The sequence below is a fragment of the Eurosta solidaginis genome, chromosome 4, assembly GCF_040869045.1.
Source record: "Eurosta solidaginis isolate ZX-2024a chromosome 4, ASM4086904v1, whole genome shotgun sequence".
NCBI lineage: Eukaryota > Metazoa > Arthropoda > Insecta > Diptera > Tephritidae > Eurosta > Eurosta solidaginis.
The window spans coordinates 29545987-29560106 of NC_090322.1; the positions used below are offsets into that span (position 1 = coordinate 29545987).

General features: G+C 42.4%; 1 protein-coding gene across 1 annotated transcript; it reads left to right on the forward strand.

Annotated features, from left to right (window-relative positions):
• The first annotated feature begins 2534 nt into the window (after nucleotides 1–2534).
• Nucleotides 2535–13827, forward strand: LOC137249508 (pyruvate dehydrogenase E1 component subunit alpha type II, mitochondrial-like). Its single transcript, XM_067781076.1, has 6 exons — nucleotides 2535–2707; nucleotides 2939–3007; nucleotides 12078–12267; nucleotides 12338–12540; nucleotides 12622–13116; nucleotides 13183–13827. The coding sequence occupies exons 1-6, from the start codon at nucleotides 2648–2650 to the stop codon at nucleotides 13363–13365; spliced, it is 1200 nt and encodes a 399-aa protein (XP_067637177.1). The 5' UTR covers nucleotides 2535–2647; the 3' UTR covers nucleotides 13366–13827.
• The last annotated feature ends 293 nt before the right edge of the window (nucleotides 13828–14120 follow it).

Below are 14120 nucleotides of genomic sequence, written 5' to 3' on the forward strand. Positions count from 1 at the left end.
TTGTAATTGAATGCCAAAACAATCGTCAGCTGTTCATTCTTTTTTGTAGTTGCAGCAGCTGATAAGGTACGGTATAGCCGCAGATAATGGTCCACGAATTCATGTGATAATTCAGAAAAAAGAGAAAATGCAAACAAATACTAACAAATTGAATAAATAATAAGTCAGGTAGTCAAAAAGTATCCAAAACAAACAATAAAATATACAAAAAGTAATAAGCCCATAGGTTTTGAATATGGTATAAAATTAAAAACCAATTGGTTGGCGGTGGTATAGTTACGGCTAAAGTTTTAATTAAACTTCATTAAGAGCGAATTAATTGTGACTTATAACCATAAAGCCATAACCAGATAAAACAGCTAATCGAACCTACCTTATGGAAATCAATGTAATCGATTAATGGTGCCATAAGCTAACTCGATTACATTGATTTCCATAAGGTAGGTGTGATCAGCTGTTTTATCTGGTTATGGCTTTATGGTTATAAGTCACCATTAATTCGCCCTTTAAAGCCAAATTAAACTTCCTTAACCCTAACGCCATAGTCGTAACCATACCCACATCCATAACCATCTTCAATGTGGTCGATTAATGGTGCCTTAACCTAAAAATCGTGAAAATTTCATAAAAATGAAGAAAACGCAAAAAATTACAAACATATTCCACAAAAAATAAGTCTCTTAGGCAAAACGTATCCAAAGCAATGAATAAAATCTACACAAAGTTATTAAATTCACCAACTCAAATATTTTTAGGTTATGGATATTGCGAAAAAGCAAAAACCGATTGGTTGGCTATGGTATGGTTATGGCATTAGCGTTATGGTATGGCACCATTAATCGGTTACATTGATTTCCATAAGGTAGGTTCGATCAGCTGTTTTATCTGGTTATGGTTTTATGGTTATAAGTCACCATTAATCGGGCCTTTAACCCTAACGCCATAGTTGTAACCATACCAATATCCATAACAATCTCCAATGTGATCGATTAATAACCTAAAAATGGTGAAAATTTCATGAAGAAAACGCAAAAAATTACAAACATATTCCACAAAAAATAAGTCTCTTAGTCATAACGTGTCCAAAACAATATCTACAAAAAGTTATTAAATTCACCAACTCAAATATTTTTAGGTTATGGATATGGCGAGAAACCAAAAACCTATTGGTTGGCTACGGAATGGTTATAGCATTAGCGTTATGGTATGGCACCATTAATCGATTACATTGATTTTCATAAGGTAGGTTCGATCAGCTGTTTAATATGGTTATGGTCATATGGTTATAGGGCGAATTAATGGTGACTTATAACCATAAATCCATAGCCAAATAAAACAGCTGATCCAACTTACCTTATGGAAATCAATGTAATCGATTAATGGTGCCATACCATAACGCTAACTCGGTTACATTGATTTCCATAAGGTATGTGTGGTCAGCTGTTTTATCTGGTTATGGCTTTATGGTTATAAGTCACCATTAATTCGCCCTTATAAGTCACCATTAATTAGCCCTTAAAGCCTACCGGCTTGTTTTTGTTGTTGTAGCAGTGCTTCGCCCCATCCAATAGCCGCGACCAATCACAAATTGTTATCAATATCCCTTAATGGGAGTCCAAGGAAACCTGAAGCTTCAACAGGTGAGGGGCGGCTATAGTGAGGGGGGAGGGGGGGGGGGGGGGAAGGGAGGCGGTGTTAAAGGCGTTGGTTCCGCATTGCAATTGAAGAGATTGTTGGTGTTATGTGGGGACACATTGCCAGCAGGTCATACATTTTGTATGCAGGGGTTGATTATGGATAGGTAAGAGTTTAACCTGTCACAGTACCCAGATCGAAGTTGACCTAGAGTGATGCGCATTTCCCTAGGGATAATATATTCCTCTTCTGCGAGTTCTGGGTAAATTTTTTTAAAAACTGGATTCGTCGGGCAATTTCTGCTCGACGTCCTTTTTGGATATCACTGAGGGCCTTCTTGTGCTTTTTTGCTTGATACGGCTGTTTTCGCAGGTGCCGTATTTCCTCATAATGCTTACCGCCTTATCAATCAGATTTCTGTTGGGATGCCCAGATTTCTGGGTATTCAACAGAAACTGTTTGTTCAGCATTTTATTTCCCTCCCTATTGGGGAGTACTCACACCTCGTTGTGTAGGTGGTGTCCTGGGGACATAAGAAGACAGCCCGTAGCGGTTTTGAGGGCAGTGTTTTGGCAGGCTTGTATTTTTTCCAGCGAGTAACCTTTAGGCTTGGCGACCATATTGGGGAAGCGTAGCATAAATTTGCGCCCTTTAAAATATATATATTTATGATCGGGAGAACTTCCTCTTTCATTTGATATCAAGTTCCGCCCCGTACTCGGAGGTGCTAAACTAAATCGCAGCCTAGAAAGTCTTCGATTTTATAGCCAAACTTGGGCCACAGCACAAATTTCAAGCTTTAATTTTAATCCAGATTTGCGAATAATCTTAAACCGGTCTTTATCCGTTTTTTTTAATACTTCTCTTAGAAATATTTACAAAAATCTGGCTACTCTGAGTTCATTAAATTTTCACTCTAATTGGTCAGTGTTATGCGATTTCGGTGTGCCGTAGTAAAAATTGATATTTTATAACAAAAATTACGAATAAATTCGATTTTTAAAACAAAAAAATGCTGCGTACTCTGTCCAGATGCAGTGAAATGCCAATTTTGGCAAAACAATTGCAAAACGTATGTACTCAAAGGACATTGGTAACGGTGGCAAAATTTGCATGTGGCTGCCGTCGTCCTCTTAGTAGTGGTGCTGGTGGCGCCAGCATGTTAAATCTGCTCCAACGCCAGCATAAAGCACATTACGCCAGCTGTAGCTTACCATATAAGACTGCAATGGCATTAACATCTAAATACATAACAAAGAATTATTGTATGTACAGGAAATACTCATTTCTCGGTTTCTTCCAGAATAACGTCAAAGCTGGTGCGCAAAAATCGAAGAAATATGCAACAGAGGCGACCGTACAAGTTAATCGTGTGAGTACTATTTGGATAGTTGTATGACTTTTAGGTATTATTAAATAGTTAATAAGTGTTTGCTAATGCCACATTCTTCCTTGCGCTTACCTACCTACCTTATCTGATTTACGTTAATTACATAATCGTTTATTTTCTTCCCTATTAGGTACAAACAAATATTTATATTGAATAAATTACCGCAGTTTTAAGCGCTAGGGAAAAACAGGGAAAAGCCAAATTTAGTTCATATTTTGCTATGCGGTTTGGGGGAGTACACCATAAAAAGCCAATAGAAAAAAATAAAGGATTATTTGAATGTTGCTTAAAAAACAATAAAACACATATTTGCTATCTGAAGGTCATACAAGGAATCAAAAGCCCTGCACATATAAATAATTTAACAATGTACGTTCTTACACATATGTATGCATTAACATACATAAATGAAGAACTTGTATTAGAACTAATCACCTAATGATAATGACACGGGGTATACACGACAATAGTCTGCTTATCAGTTGAATTTTATAATACTTTTAGTTTATATTAAGGGAAATTAGTCGCGTGGCGTTAGTCGTTCACCAGCGTTGTTGTTGTTGTAGCAGTGCTTCGCCCCACCTAACAGCCGCGACCGATCACAAATTGTCATCAATATCCTCTAATGGGAGTCCAAGGAAACTTGCAGATTCAACAGGGGTGGACCATAATGAGCGGGGTGTTAGAGGCGTTGGTTCCACATTACAATTAAAGAGATGGTTGGTGTCATGTGGGGACACATTGCAAGCGGGGCATACATTTTGTATGTCGGGGTTGATTCTGGATATGTAAGAGTTTAACCTGTTACAGTATCCAGAACGAAGTTGAGCAAGAATGACACGCGTTTCTCTGGTGAGTATGCGTTCCTCTTCCGCGAGTTTTGGATACTTTTCTTTGAGTACTGGATTCACCGGGCAATTCCCGGCATAACGGTCCGACGCCTGTTTGTGGAGTTCACCAAGGACCTGCTTTGTTTTTTTGCTTCATACGGCTGGGTTCTCAGGTGCCGTATTTCCTCAAAATGATTACGGAGATGACTCCTTAAGTCCCTAGGCGGTGCTGACTCATCTATCAGATGTCTGTTGGGATGCTCAGGTTTCTGGGTATTCAACAGGAGTATTATCGCCTCATTATGCAGATGGTGTTCTGGGGACATAAGAAGACAGCCCGTGGCGATTCTGAGAGCAGTATTTTGGCAGGCCTGTAGCGTCTTCCAGTGGGTAATTTTTAGGCTTGGCGACCATATATGTGACGCGTAGCACGCAATCGGCTGGATAATTACTTTATATGTAGTCATGAGCGTTTCTTTATCTTTTCCCCAAGTACTGCCAGCGAGGGATTTGAGGATTTTGTTACGGCTCTGAATTCTCGGAACAATTGCGGCTGCGTGCTCACCAAAATGTAGATCCTGATCAAACGTCACACCCAAGATTTTGGGGTGTAGGACAGTCGGTAGCGTAGTGCCATCGACGTGGATGTTCAAAATGGTCGACATTTGGGACGTCCATGTTGTAAATAAGGTCGCGGAAGATTTAGTCGGTGATAATGCAAGGTTTCGCGAGGCGAAAAAACTGGAGCGATCAGGGAGGTAGCCGTTTATTCTATTGCAAAGCTTATCGCCAGATCATCACCAGCGTTCGTTTTCATTTATAAAGAGCTCAAATCGTTTGAAATGGTATTATCCATATGTGACGCTCTGGGACAAAATGCTTTTAACTCGTATGCTGTTGATTTTACACGGCGAGCAAGTATATAAGGTCGTGTGCATGACCTCCCATATACGGCTCAAGTCCTGTCGAATTTGACTGCCCATAACTCAAAAAGTAGAAAGGATATTGATCTCCGGTTTTTACCAATTTGGTGACGAAATTTCATTTGGAATAAATCTATTCATTTTTTCAGTTACAGATCTTTTCTTTTCTTATTTGCTTAGTAGTTTGTTTTTGCCGGCAAATAAAAAATATCAAAAACAGCTGTTAAATAATTGCTTTGTTACATATTCATACATAAATACTAGTAACGGTAATAACTATCAATCTGTAGCATTTTATTAAAGTAACCTAGCTCGGTCTCTGAAAAGTGTCACAAGTTATTAAATCGAGTTACTTATAACAAATGATTTGCTTTGTTAATCATGCTTATTTAGATACAAGTAAACCTACGATATTAAATTTATAGCAGTTTTTTGATTGAGTGATAAAGTTATAACAATCCCTATTTAGAAGAGCTTAACCTTCGCAAGTACATCATGGTACATCAGTATATGTTGTTGTTGTAGCAGTGTTTCGCCCCTTCCAATAGGTGTGACCGATCACAACAGCAAGTTTCCTTGGCCTCCCGTTAGAGGATATTGATGACAATTTGTCGCTTCCCAAGGCAGTCGGTTCTATGTACCGGAACGACTCGGGATTTTTCCCGACCAAAGACTGCGATTTCAGTGTAACCCCAATTAATTTGTTGCGTCCCTCCCACAAATTGTCATCCTCCCAGCAGCTCCTTGCAGCGGGACTGCTCCATATTCTCTTGCTCCGGGAAGGTATCGAATCCAATCCGGGTCCGTCTCCTGACCCCGGTCCTGAGAAATGGTTTTGCTGCATATGCCGGAAAAGAATCTTTTTAGGACGGTCATACTCTGTTCAGTGTGTCTCGTGTAAGGGATGGTTGCATCGGACAGGTTGTTCTGGGCTTGATCCCAAAACCCGACGTCCACGTAACTTATAAATCTTTTGTGGCTCCTTGCTGTTCACGCCCAAGGGTGCCCCGTAGTCTACGCCCAAGCGCGCCCCCCCTACTACCTTCCAGCAGCCCCGCTGCTCAGCAAGCCACAACAAGTACCCGCTGCTGCTCGCGCCCCACGGCGCCAACAACTCAAACAGCTGCTACCACTCATAACTACTACCTTCGTAGTAGAGTCGGTAGCAATGCTGAGCATCAGCCCCTGCCCCCGTCTTCTCCCCCCCACCTCTTTTCCGGCAGCGGAAGGTCAGGGAAACAGACTCTTAGTCCCTACCTCCGTTTGCACCGTTTGCCAGCACAGAATATATATGTTTGCGACATCCGCCCAATGCAGCTCCTGCCTTGGGTGGTGCCACTTTCCTAGATATTCTGGTCTCCGTGACGGCAGCCCCCCGACGGGTTTCATTGCGCCATGTTGCCAGGTCACAAACCCAAATCTTCCGGGTACCCCAATGCTTGCCCAAGGACGCCCAGTCCCAGGGCCACAACCGCAATTGCGTCCTGGCCTTCCACAACCCAGGCGTAGTCACCCGTCACTTACCCCCAGAGTGGCGGCGTCTCCCCTTATGCACTTCAGAATTCTGCAGTTAAACTGTAATGGACTAACTGGGAAGATTACAGAGATAGTCGATTTCATGAAGCGGCACAACGTCCGCATTGCTGCGATTCAAGAGACTAAACTCACAGCAAGATCTGCATTGCAGACCTGCTCTGGGTATAATGTCCACAGGAAAGACCGCGAGAGCGGAAATGGAGGCGGCCTCGCGTTTATTATACACCACTCTGTGCAATATTATATATTTGATCCTGGCATCGACCGCAGGGACAATGTCTTAGAACGTCAAGGCCTATCTGTTCGGTCAGGCGATGCAAATCTAGAAATCAACAACATCTACATCCCTCCTGTCACCTGTTGCCCCAGTGGATACCGCCCTAATATCGAGGCCTTACTCACTGGCAACAATCGCATTATCTTAGACGATTTCAATGCCCATCACGACCTATGGCATTCAAACTTGCGGGCGGACAGTAGGGGGGAGATGTTCGCGGATCAAATAGAAGAAACGACGTTCTGCACAATAAACGGAGACGCCCCCACACGTATGGTATGAAGCTGTCATAGCTCGCCAGATACCTCAATCGTGAGCGCAGAACTCGTAAACTGCGTCAACTGGCAGCCGATGGTAACATTGGCATCCGACCACCTGCCCATACTTATTTCGTTCGAGCGTACCGCCGACTTCATCGTCACCGAAAAACGCACTTTCATAAACTTCAAAAAAGGAAAGTGGGAAGAATATAAATCTGCAACAGACAGCAGCTTTGCTGCCCTCCCTATCCCGACTGATGCCCGCCAAGGGGAGCGTGGCTTCCGTAAGGTCATTGAATCCGCCTCGGCACATTTCATTCCCGCCGGGAGAATTCCCGAAATCCGGCCCACTTCCCGGCGGAGGCCGCGAGCTTAGCGAGGGAATGCGACCTTATAAGACAGCTTGATCCAGGCGACCCCCAAATAAGGGATATAAACCAACGCATCAGATTGCTTGTGGACGAACACAAGCGGGCGAAATGGGAAGAGCACCTAAGAGGTTGTAACCTCTCTACCGGTGTAGGTAAACTTTGGTCCACCGTAAAGTCCCTATCGAATCCGACTAAGCACAAAGACAAAGTTTCCATCGCCTTTGGCGATAAGGTGCTGTCGGATGCGAAAAAATGCGCGAGCGCTTTCTGCCGACAATATATAATGCATCCTACGGTTGACAAAGATAGACGGAGAGCCAATAGACACGCACATAAACACAAATTCGGCGCGTCACCAGTCACCATCACCGCTAGAGAGGTTGAGGACGCCATTGGTCACGCTAAACCATCCAAAGCAGTGGGCCCAGACGGCATAGCCATGCCGATGCTTAAAAACCTAGGGAAAGAGGATTTCAAATATTTAGCGCATGTCTTCAACCTGTCTCTTTCCACCTTTGTCATACCCGATAAATGGAAAATGGCCAAGGTGGTCCCGCTACTAAAGCCTGGGAAACCAGCTAACATAGGTGAGCCATATCGTCCGATATCTCTCCTATCGCCAGTGGCAAAGACGCTTGAAGCCATTTTGCTCCAAGCACATTTGCAGCTAGCCCCTCATCAGCATGGCTTCAGAAAACTCCATAGCACAACCTCCGCGCTAAATGTCATTAGCACCCAGATAAATTGCGGTTTGAATCAATACCCCCACCATAGAACAGTACTCGTAGCGCTAGACCTATCAAAAGCCTTTGATACGGTCAACCATGGCTCGTTACTGCAAGACCTGGAAGGGTCTACCCTTCCCCCATGTCTTAAAAGGTGGACCGCAAATTATCTGGGTGGTCGGCAGGCATCGGTGCAATTCAGAAACGAAACATCAAAACCAAGGAGAATTAAATAAGGGGTGCCACAGGGTGGTGTCCTATCCCCACTTTTGTTTAATTTCTACATATCTAAGCTACCTTCACCACCGGAAGGAGTCACAATCGTTTCCTACGCTGAGGCCCAGATATCGATGAGCTATGCAGTAAAATAAACGGCTATCTCCCTGATCTCTCCAGTTTTTTCGCCTCGCGAAACCTGGCATTGTCACCGACTAAATCTTCCGCGACCTTATTTACAACATGGACGCCCCAAATGTCGACCATATTGAACATCCACGTCGATGGCACTACGCTACCGACTGTCCTACACCCCAAAATCTTGGGTGTGACGTTTGATCAGGATCTACATTTTGGTGCGCACGCAACCGCAATTGTTCCGAGAATTCAGAGCCGTAATAAAATCCTCAAATCCCTTGCTGGCAGTACCTGGGGAAAAGATAAAGAAACGCTCATGACCACATACAAAGCAATTAGCCAGCCGATTACGTGCTACGCGTCACCCATATGGTCGCCAAGCCTAAAAATACCCACTGGAAGAAACTACAGGCCTGCCAAAATACTGCTCTCAGAATCGCCACGGGCTGTCTTCTTATGTCCCCAGAACACTATCTGCATAATGAGGCGAGAATACTCCCCATCAGGGAGAGAAATGAGATGCTGACCAAACAGTTTCTGTTGAATACCCAGAAACCTGGGCATCCCAACAGATAACTGATTGACGAACCAGCACCGCCTAGGGGCCTAAGGAGTCATCTCCGTAAGCATTTTGAGGAAATACGGCACCTGAGAACCCAGCCGTATGAAGCGAAAAAACACAAGCAGGTCCTTGGTGAACTCCATAGACAGGCGTCGGACCTTTATGTTGGGAATTGCCCGGTGAATCCAGTACTTGAAGAAAAATATCTAGAACTCGCGGAAGAGGAACGCATACTCCCCAGGGAAACGCGTGTCACTCTTGCTCAACTTCGTTCTGGATACTGTAACAGGTTAAACTCTTACCTATCCAGAATCAACCCCGACATACAAAATGTATGGCCCGCTTGCAGTGTGTCCCCACATGACACCAACCATCTCTGTAATTGTAATGTGGAACCAACGCCTCTAACACCCCTTTCCTTATGGTCCACCCCTGTTGAAACGGCAAGTTTCCTTGGACTCCCGTTAGAGGATATTGATGACAATTTTTGATCGGTCGCGGCTATTAGGTGGGGCGAGCATTGCTACAACAACAACAACAACAACAGGGTATCAAATACTTGGCACATGTCTTCAACCTGTCTCTTTCCACCTTTGTCATACCCGAAAAATGGAAAATGGCCAAGGTGGTCCCGCTACTAAAGCCTGGGAAACCAGCTAACATAGGAGAGTCGTCCGATATGTCTCCTATCGCCAGTAGTAAAGACGCTTGAAGACATTTTGCTCCCCTACTTCCAAGCAAATTTGCAGCTAGCCTGTCATCAGCATGGCTTCAGAAAACTCCATAGCACCACCACCGCGCTAAATGCCATCCACCCAGATAAATTGCGGTTTAAATCAAAACCCCCACCATATTCGAGTACATTGTGAAACAAAAAATGCACTTTGCCGTTAAACCTCTAATCACTGAAAATCAGCATGGTTTTATGGCCGGTAGATCCACTGTAACAAACCTATCTATCTTCTCTGATTTTTGCATATCTTCTTTTAATGACCGTTGTCAAGTTGATACTGTGTACACCGACTTCTGAAAAGCATTTGATAAAGTTAGTCATTCTATCCTGATTTCTAAATTGACTCGCGTGGGCTTCCACTCGATGTTTTTATCATGGATTAAATCATACCTCCACCAGCGTAGCTGTGTTGTGGTTATAGACAATAACTCTTCAAACACATTCACAGCCACCTCCGGGGTTCCTCAAGGTAGCATACTTGGCCCATTACTTTTTGTAATTTTTATAAACGATATTTCCACCTGCTTCCAGCACTCTAATTTTCGATTATACGCTGATGACCTAAAGATTTTTAATACCATCGCAAACTCAGACGACGTGATTAAAATGCGTTAGATAACGTTGCTGTTTGGTGTCGTGCCAATAACTTGCCACTAAATGTTAGCAAATGCTTTCTTGTAAGCTTTTCTAAACCACGTGGCCTCATTCCCACTTCCTACTCTCTCTATGGTACCCACCTCTCAACTCTTAACGAGATAAAGGACTTGGGTGTTGTCTTCGATTCGAAATTTTCGTTCACGACTCATCTAAATTCTACTATTGCTAAGGCGTATTCACTTCTGGCTTTTATTAGGCGTTCCTGCACAGACTTCACGGATCCCTACACCCTCAAGTTATTGTTCACTGCACTAGTTCGTTCGAAGCTGGAATATGCCTGTTTTATTTGGAGGCCGTATCATGAATGCCATATTGTTAGGCTTGAACGTGTGCAGAAAGCGTTTGTTCGGTTCGCGCTGCGCTCGATGAACTTTTCTGAACCGATTCCATCTTATAAATCCAGGTGCTCACTTATCAAATTAGAGTCCCTTGAATGCAGAAGAACTGTCCTATCGCTCATGTTTGTTTATGACATCATTAATGGTGTAGTTGATGCACCTTGTCTCCTCAGGAGTCTCCGATTCCATATCCCTATAAGGCCTCTTCGTAATATACCTATTTTCTATACGGATTGTGTCCGAACCCTCTATGCCTCAAACGCACCTTTGCTTAGAGCTACGACCGACTTTAATCGCATCTCTGATTCTTCAGCTATTGATTTTGCTCTTTCTAAGTTTACTTTTAAAACAATACTTACTGATATCTTTTCAAACAGATAAATGTGCTTGTCAATCTCTTCATAGCATGTAAGTTTTATTGTGTCTATACTCAACTCATGTACTATACTATTAAATAATTATCTAATTTTAATTTAACATTGTTATCTAGTCTGTAAGGGCTTTAAATGCCATAGACTGAAATAAAGAAATATGAAATATAAAGAACAGTACTCGTAGCGCTAGACCTATCAAAAGCTTTTGATACGGTCAACCATGGCAATTTGTGATCGGTCGCACCTATTGTATTTTTGTTGTTGTTGTTGTAGCGATAAGGCTTTGGGGAGTGTAATCGATGTGACGGTCCTTTGTCGGATACAGATCCAGTACGCTCCGGTAACACAGCACCATTAATGTGCTAGCTCGACCATCTCGGGAACGATTTATGTGGCCACATTAAACCTTCAGGCCATCCCTCCCTCCCCAAGTTCCATGAGGAGCTTTGGGTCGCCAGAGCCTTATCTGTTAGTAAAACAGGATTCCCCGAGGATAGGTGAGGTTGACAATTGGGTTTGGAGAAGCTATATATTGCGCTGGCAACCTGAACGGTTGCGCTACACAGCCCCTTGAATCTAGTATTTTAGTCGCCTCTTACGACAGGCATACCTACCGCGGGTATATTCTGACCCCCTAACGGGGTGCACCTATTGGATGGAGCGAAGCACTGCTACAACAACAACAACATCACAACTTGTCATCAATATCCTCTAACGAGAGTCCAAGGAAACTCGCTGTTTCAACTGGGGTGGACGATAATGAGAGGGGTGTTAGACGCGTTTGTTCCACATTACAATTAAAGAAATGGTTGATGTCATGTGGGGACACATTGCAAGCGGGGTTGCTTCTAGGGATCATCAGTATATCTTCCTGAGCTGTTCGGATTTTTATAAAAAAATCGAATCGGTTTAAAATCCCATTTGTTTGCTACGTCTAGTAACTGAATTAAAATTATTCCATTATATTAAAATTGTTAGTTCGCTTCGATGTCTCCTTAGAAATTCTAACCTCATTAAAGTATTTAGTTCGATTGAAATAAAAATACCCTAAACAAGAAAACGATCCATAAGTGCAAGTTGCTTATTATCACCTAAACTTTTTGTTTTTGTAGCCATTTAAGTTGCATAGACTCGATAAAGGACCCGAAACGAGCGTTACTTTGACCAAGGAGGATGCCACCAAATATTACACCCAAATGCAGACCATCAGACGTATTGAAACGTCCGCAGGTAATCTCTACAAAGAGAAAATCGTACGTGGGTTCTGCCATTTATATTCCGGCCAGGAGGCTTGTGCTGTGGGTTAGTAAAAACCAAGCCCACTTGAATCTTTTAGGCTTAATTATATCTTTTCTTATCTCTTACCTTACAGGCATGAAAGCCGCCATGCGGGAACAGGATAATATTATCTCAGCCTATCGTGTGCACGGTTGGACATATTTGATGGGCGTCCCACCAGTGGGAGTACTTGCTGAGCTAACTGGACGTCAAACAGGTTGCGCGATGGGTAAAGGTGGCTCTATGCATATGTATGCGCCGAATTTTTATGGTGGAAATGGCATTGTAGGAGCACAGGTTGGTGGGAATTTCAATGCTCTCTTCACCGCAATGACGATAATACACCCTATGCTCTCTTTCTCACAATTTTCTAAATAGGTACCACTTGGGACCGGTGTTGCACTAGCTTGCAAATACAAAGGTAATGGTGGCGTTTGCTTAGCCCTGTACGGTGACGGTGCTGCCAATCAAGGTCAAGTATTCGAGTCATACAACATGGCGGCGTTGTGGAAGTTGCCTGCAATTTTTGTTTGTGAAAATAATAACTATGCTATGGGTACAAGCTCAGAGCGTGGCTCTTCCAATCAAGACTATTATACACGTGGTGATGTAGTGCCTGGCATTTGGGTTGATGGTATGGATGTGTTGGCTGTACGTAGTGCTACACAGTTTGCTATCGAATATGTGAATAAGGTGGGTCCAATTTTATTAGAAACTAACACATATCGTTATTCGGGACACTCGATGTCTGATCCTGGTACAAGCTATCGTACACGTGAGGAAATTCAAGAGGTTCGTCAAAAGCGTGATCCAATCACATCGTTTAAAGAGTTAATCATTGAATTGGGCCTCATAACAACCGAAGAGATTAAGGTGAGTGCGATTTGAAACAGATGAATTTACTTTTATATATTGTTTTTATTTCTGTTTTTGTTTTAGGAAATCGACACCAAAGTGCGCAAAGAAATTGATGAAGCCACAACATTCGCTAAGAATGATAAAGAATTACCAATAAGCGGCTTGTGGACTGATGTATACTCAGCCAATCTTGAACCAAAAATTCGTGGCCTTACCGGCTATGATATAGCGCATGTGTCACAACGAAAAGGCGTTAACCACTAATTCACATCTAGCATTTGAGGTTGGCTTACAATTCTATATTACAAGCAATTAAAGAAACAAAAAATATTGGCTTACTACATTCAGTTAAAAAGTGTAGCTCAAATAATAGTAGCCAAATAATAGTTGTGTGATTAAAAAGGAATAATGCGATATTCCATTTAAAATTATATTTTAAAAGTGCTTATATTATTTTGTTAAAACATACATACATAACTTGCTTTAAAAATAGGTATTTAGTTATTTTTCTTTAAAATGTATACTTTTGTAAATACAAAATACTACCTAAATATGCGTATTAATTATAAATTGGAATTAACAAATTAGGAAGATAGTATCGTTTATGGACGAATTATATAAGCTAAAAATGTCACACCACGCATTGTTGGAATAACTAACTTCATTAGGAACGAAATATTAAAATTAAATAAAACAATGAAAAGTAAAAATAATGTATAAACAGAATTTAATTATCTTTTGCTCTGCATCCGAATAATCTTTATCGGCATGACCTCCAAGCCCAGAAACACAGTTTACGTATGAAATTGTCATAGTTTTCCAGGTCAGTATAGAGCAGGATTCATAAACTGCCTTGACGGACTATCGGTGCTACTGATGCCAGGCGAGGAGAACCCCAGTTTCGTAAAAAAGTTAGGTTAGTCAGATGGCAAGCCAGAAGAAGCGTGCACAGACAAACCAAGTAAGGACGGGACTGTCTTCGGCTGTGCCGAAGACTTCATACTTTTCATGAATGGGGC

What these genes read in the sequence shown, in the direction of transcription:
- LOC137249508 (XM_067781076.1), top strand. Translation starts at nt 2,648, where the DNA reads ATGCTGCGTACTCTGTCCAGATGCAGTGAAATGCCAATTTTGGCAAAA. An exon ending in CCAGGAGGCTTGTGCTGTGG is followed by an intron (nt 12,268 to 12,337) that starts GTTAGTAAAAAC and finishes CTTACCTTACAG; the next exon opens with GCATGAAAGCCGCCATGCGG. An exon ending in ATGGCATTGTAGGAGCACAG is followed by an intron (nt 12,541 to 12,621) that starts GTTGGTGGGAAT and finishes TTTTCTAAATAG; the next exon opens with GTACCACTTGGGACCGGTGT.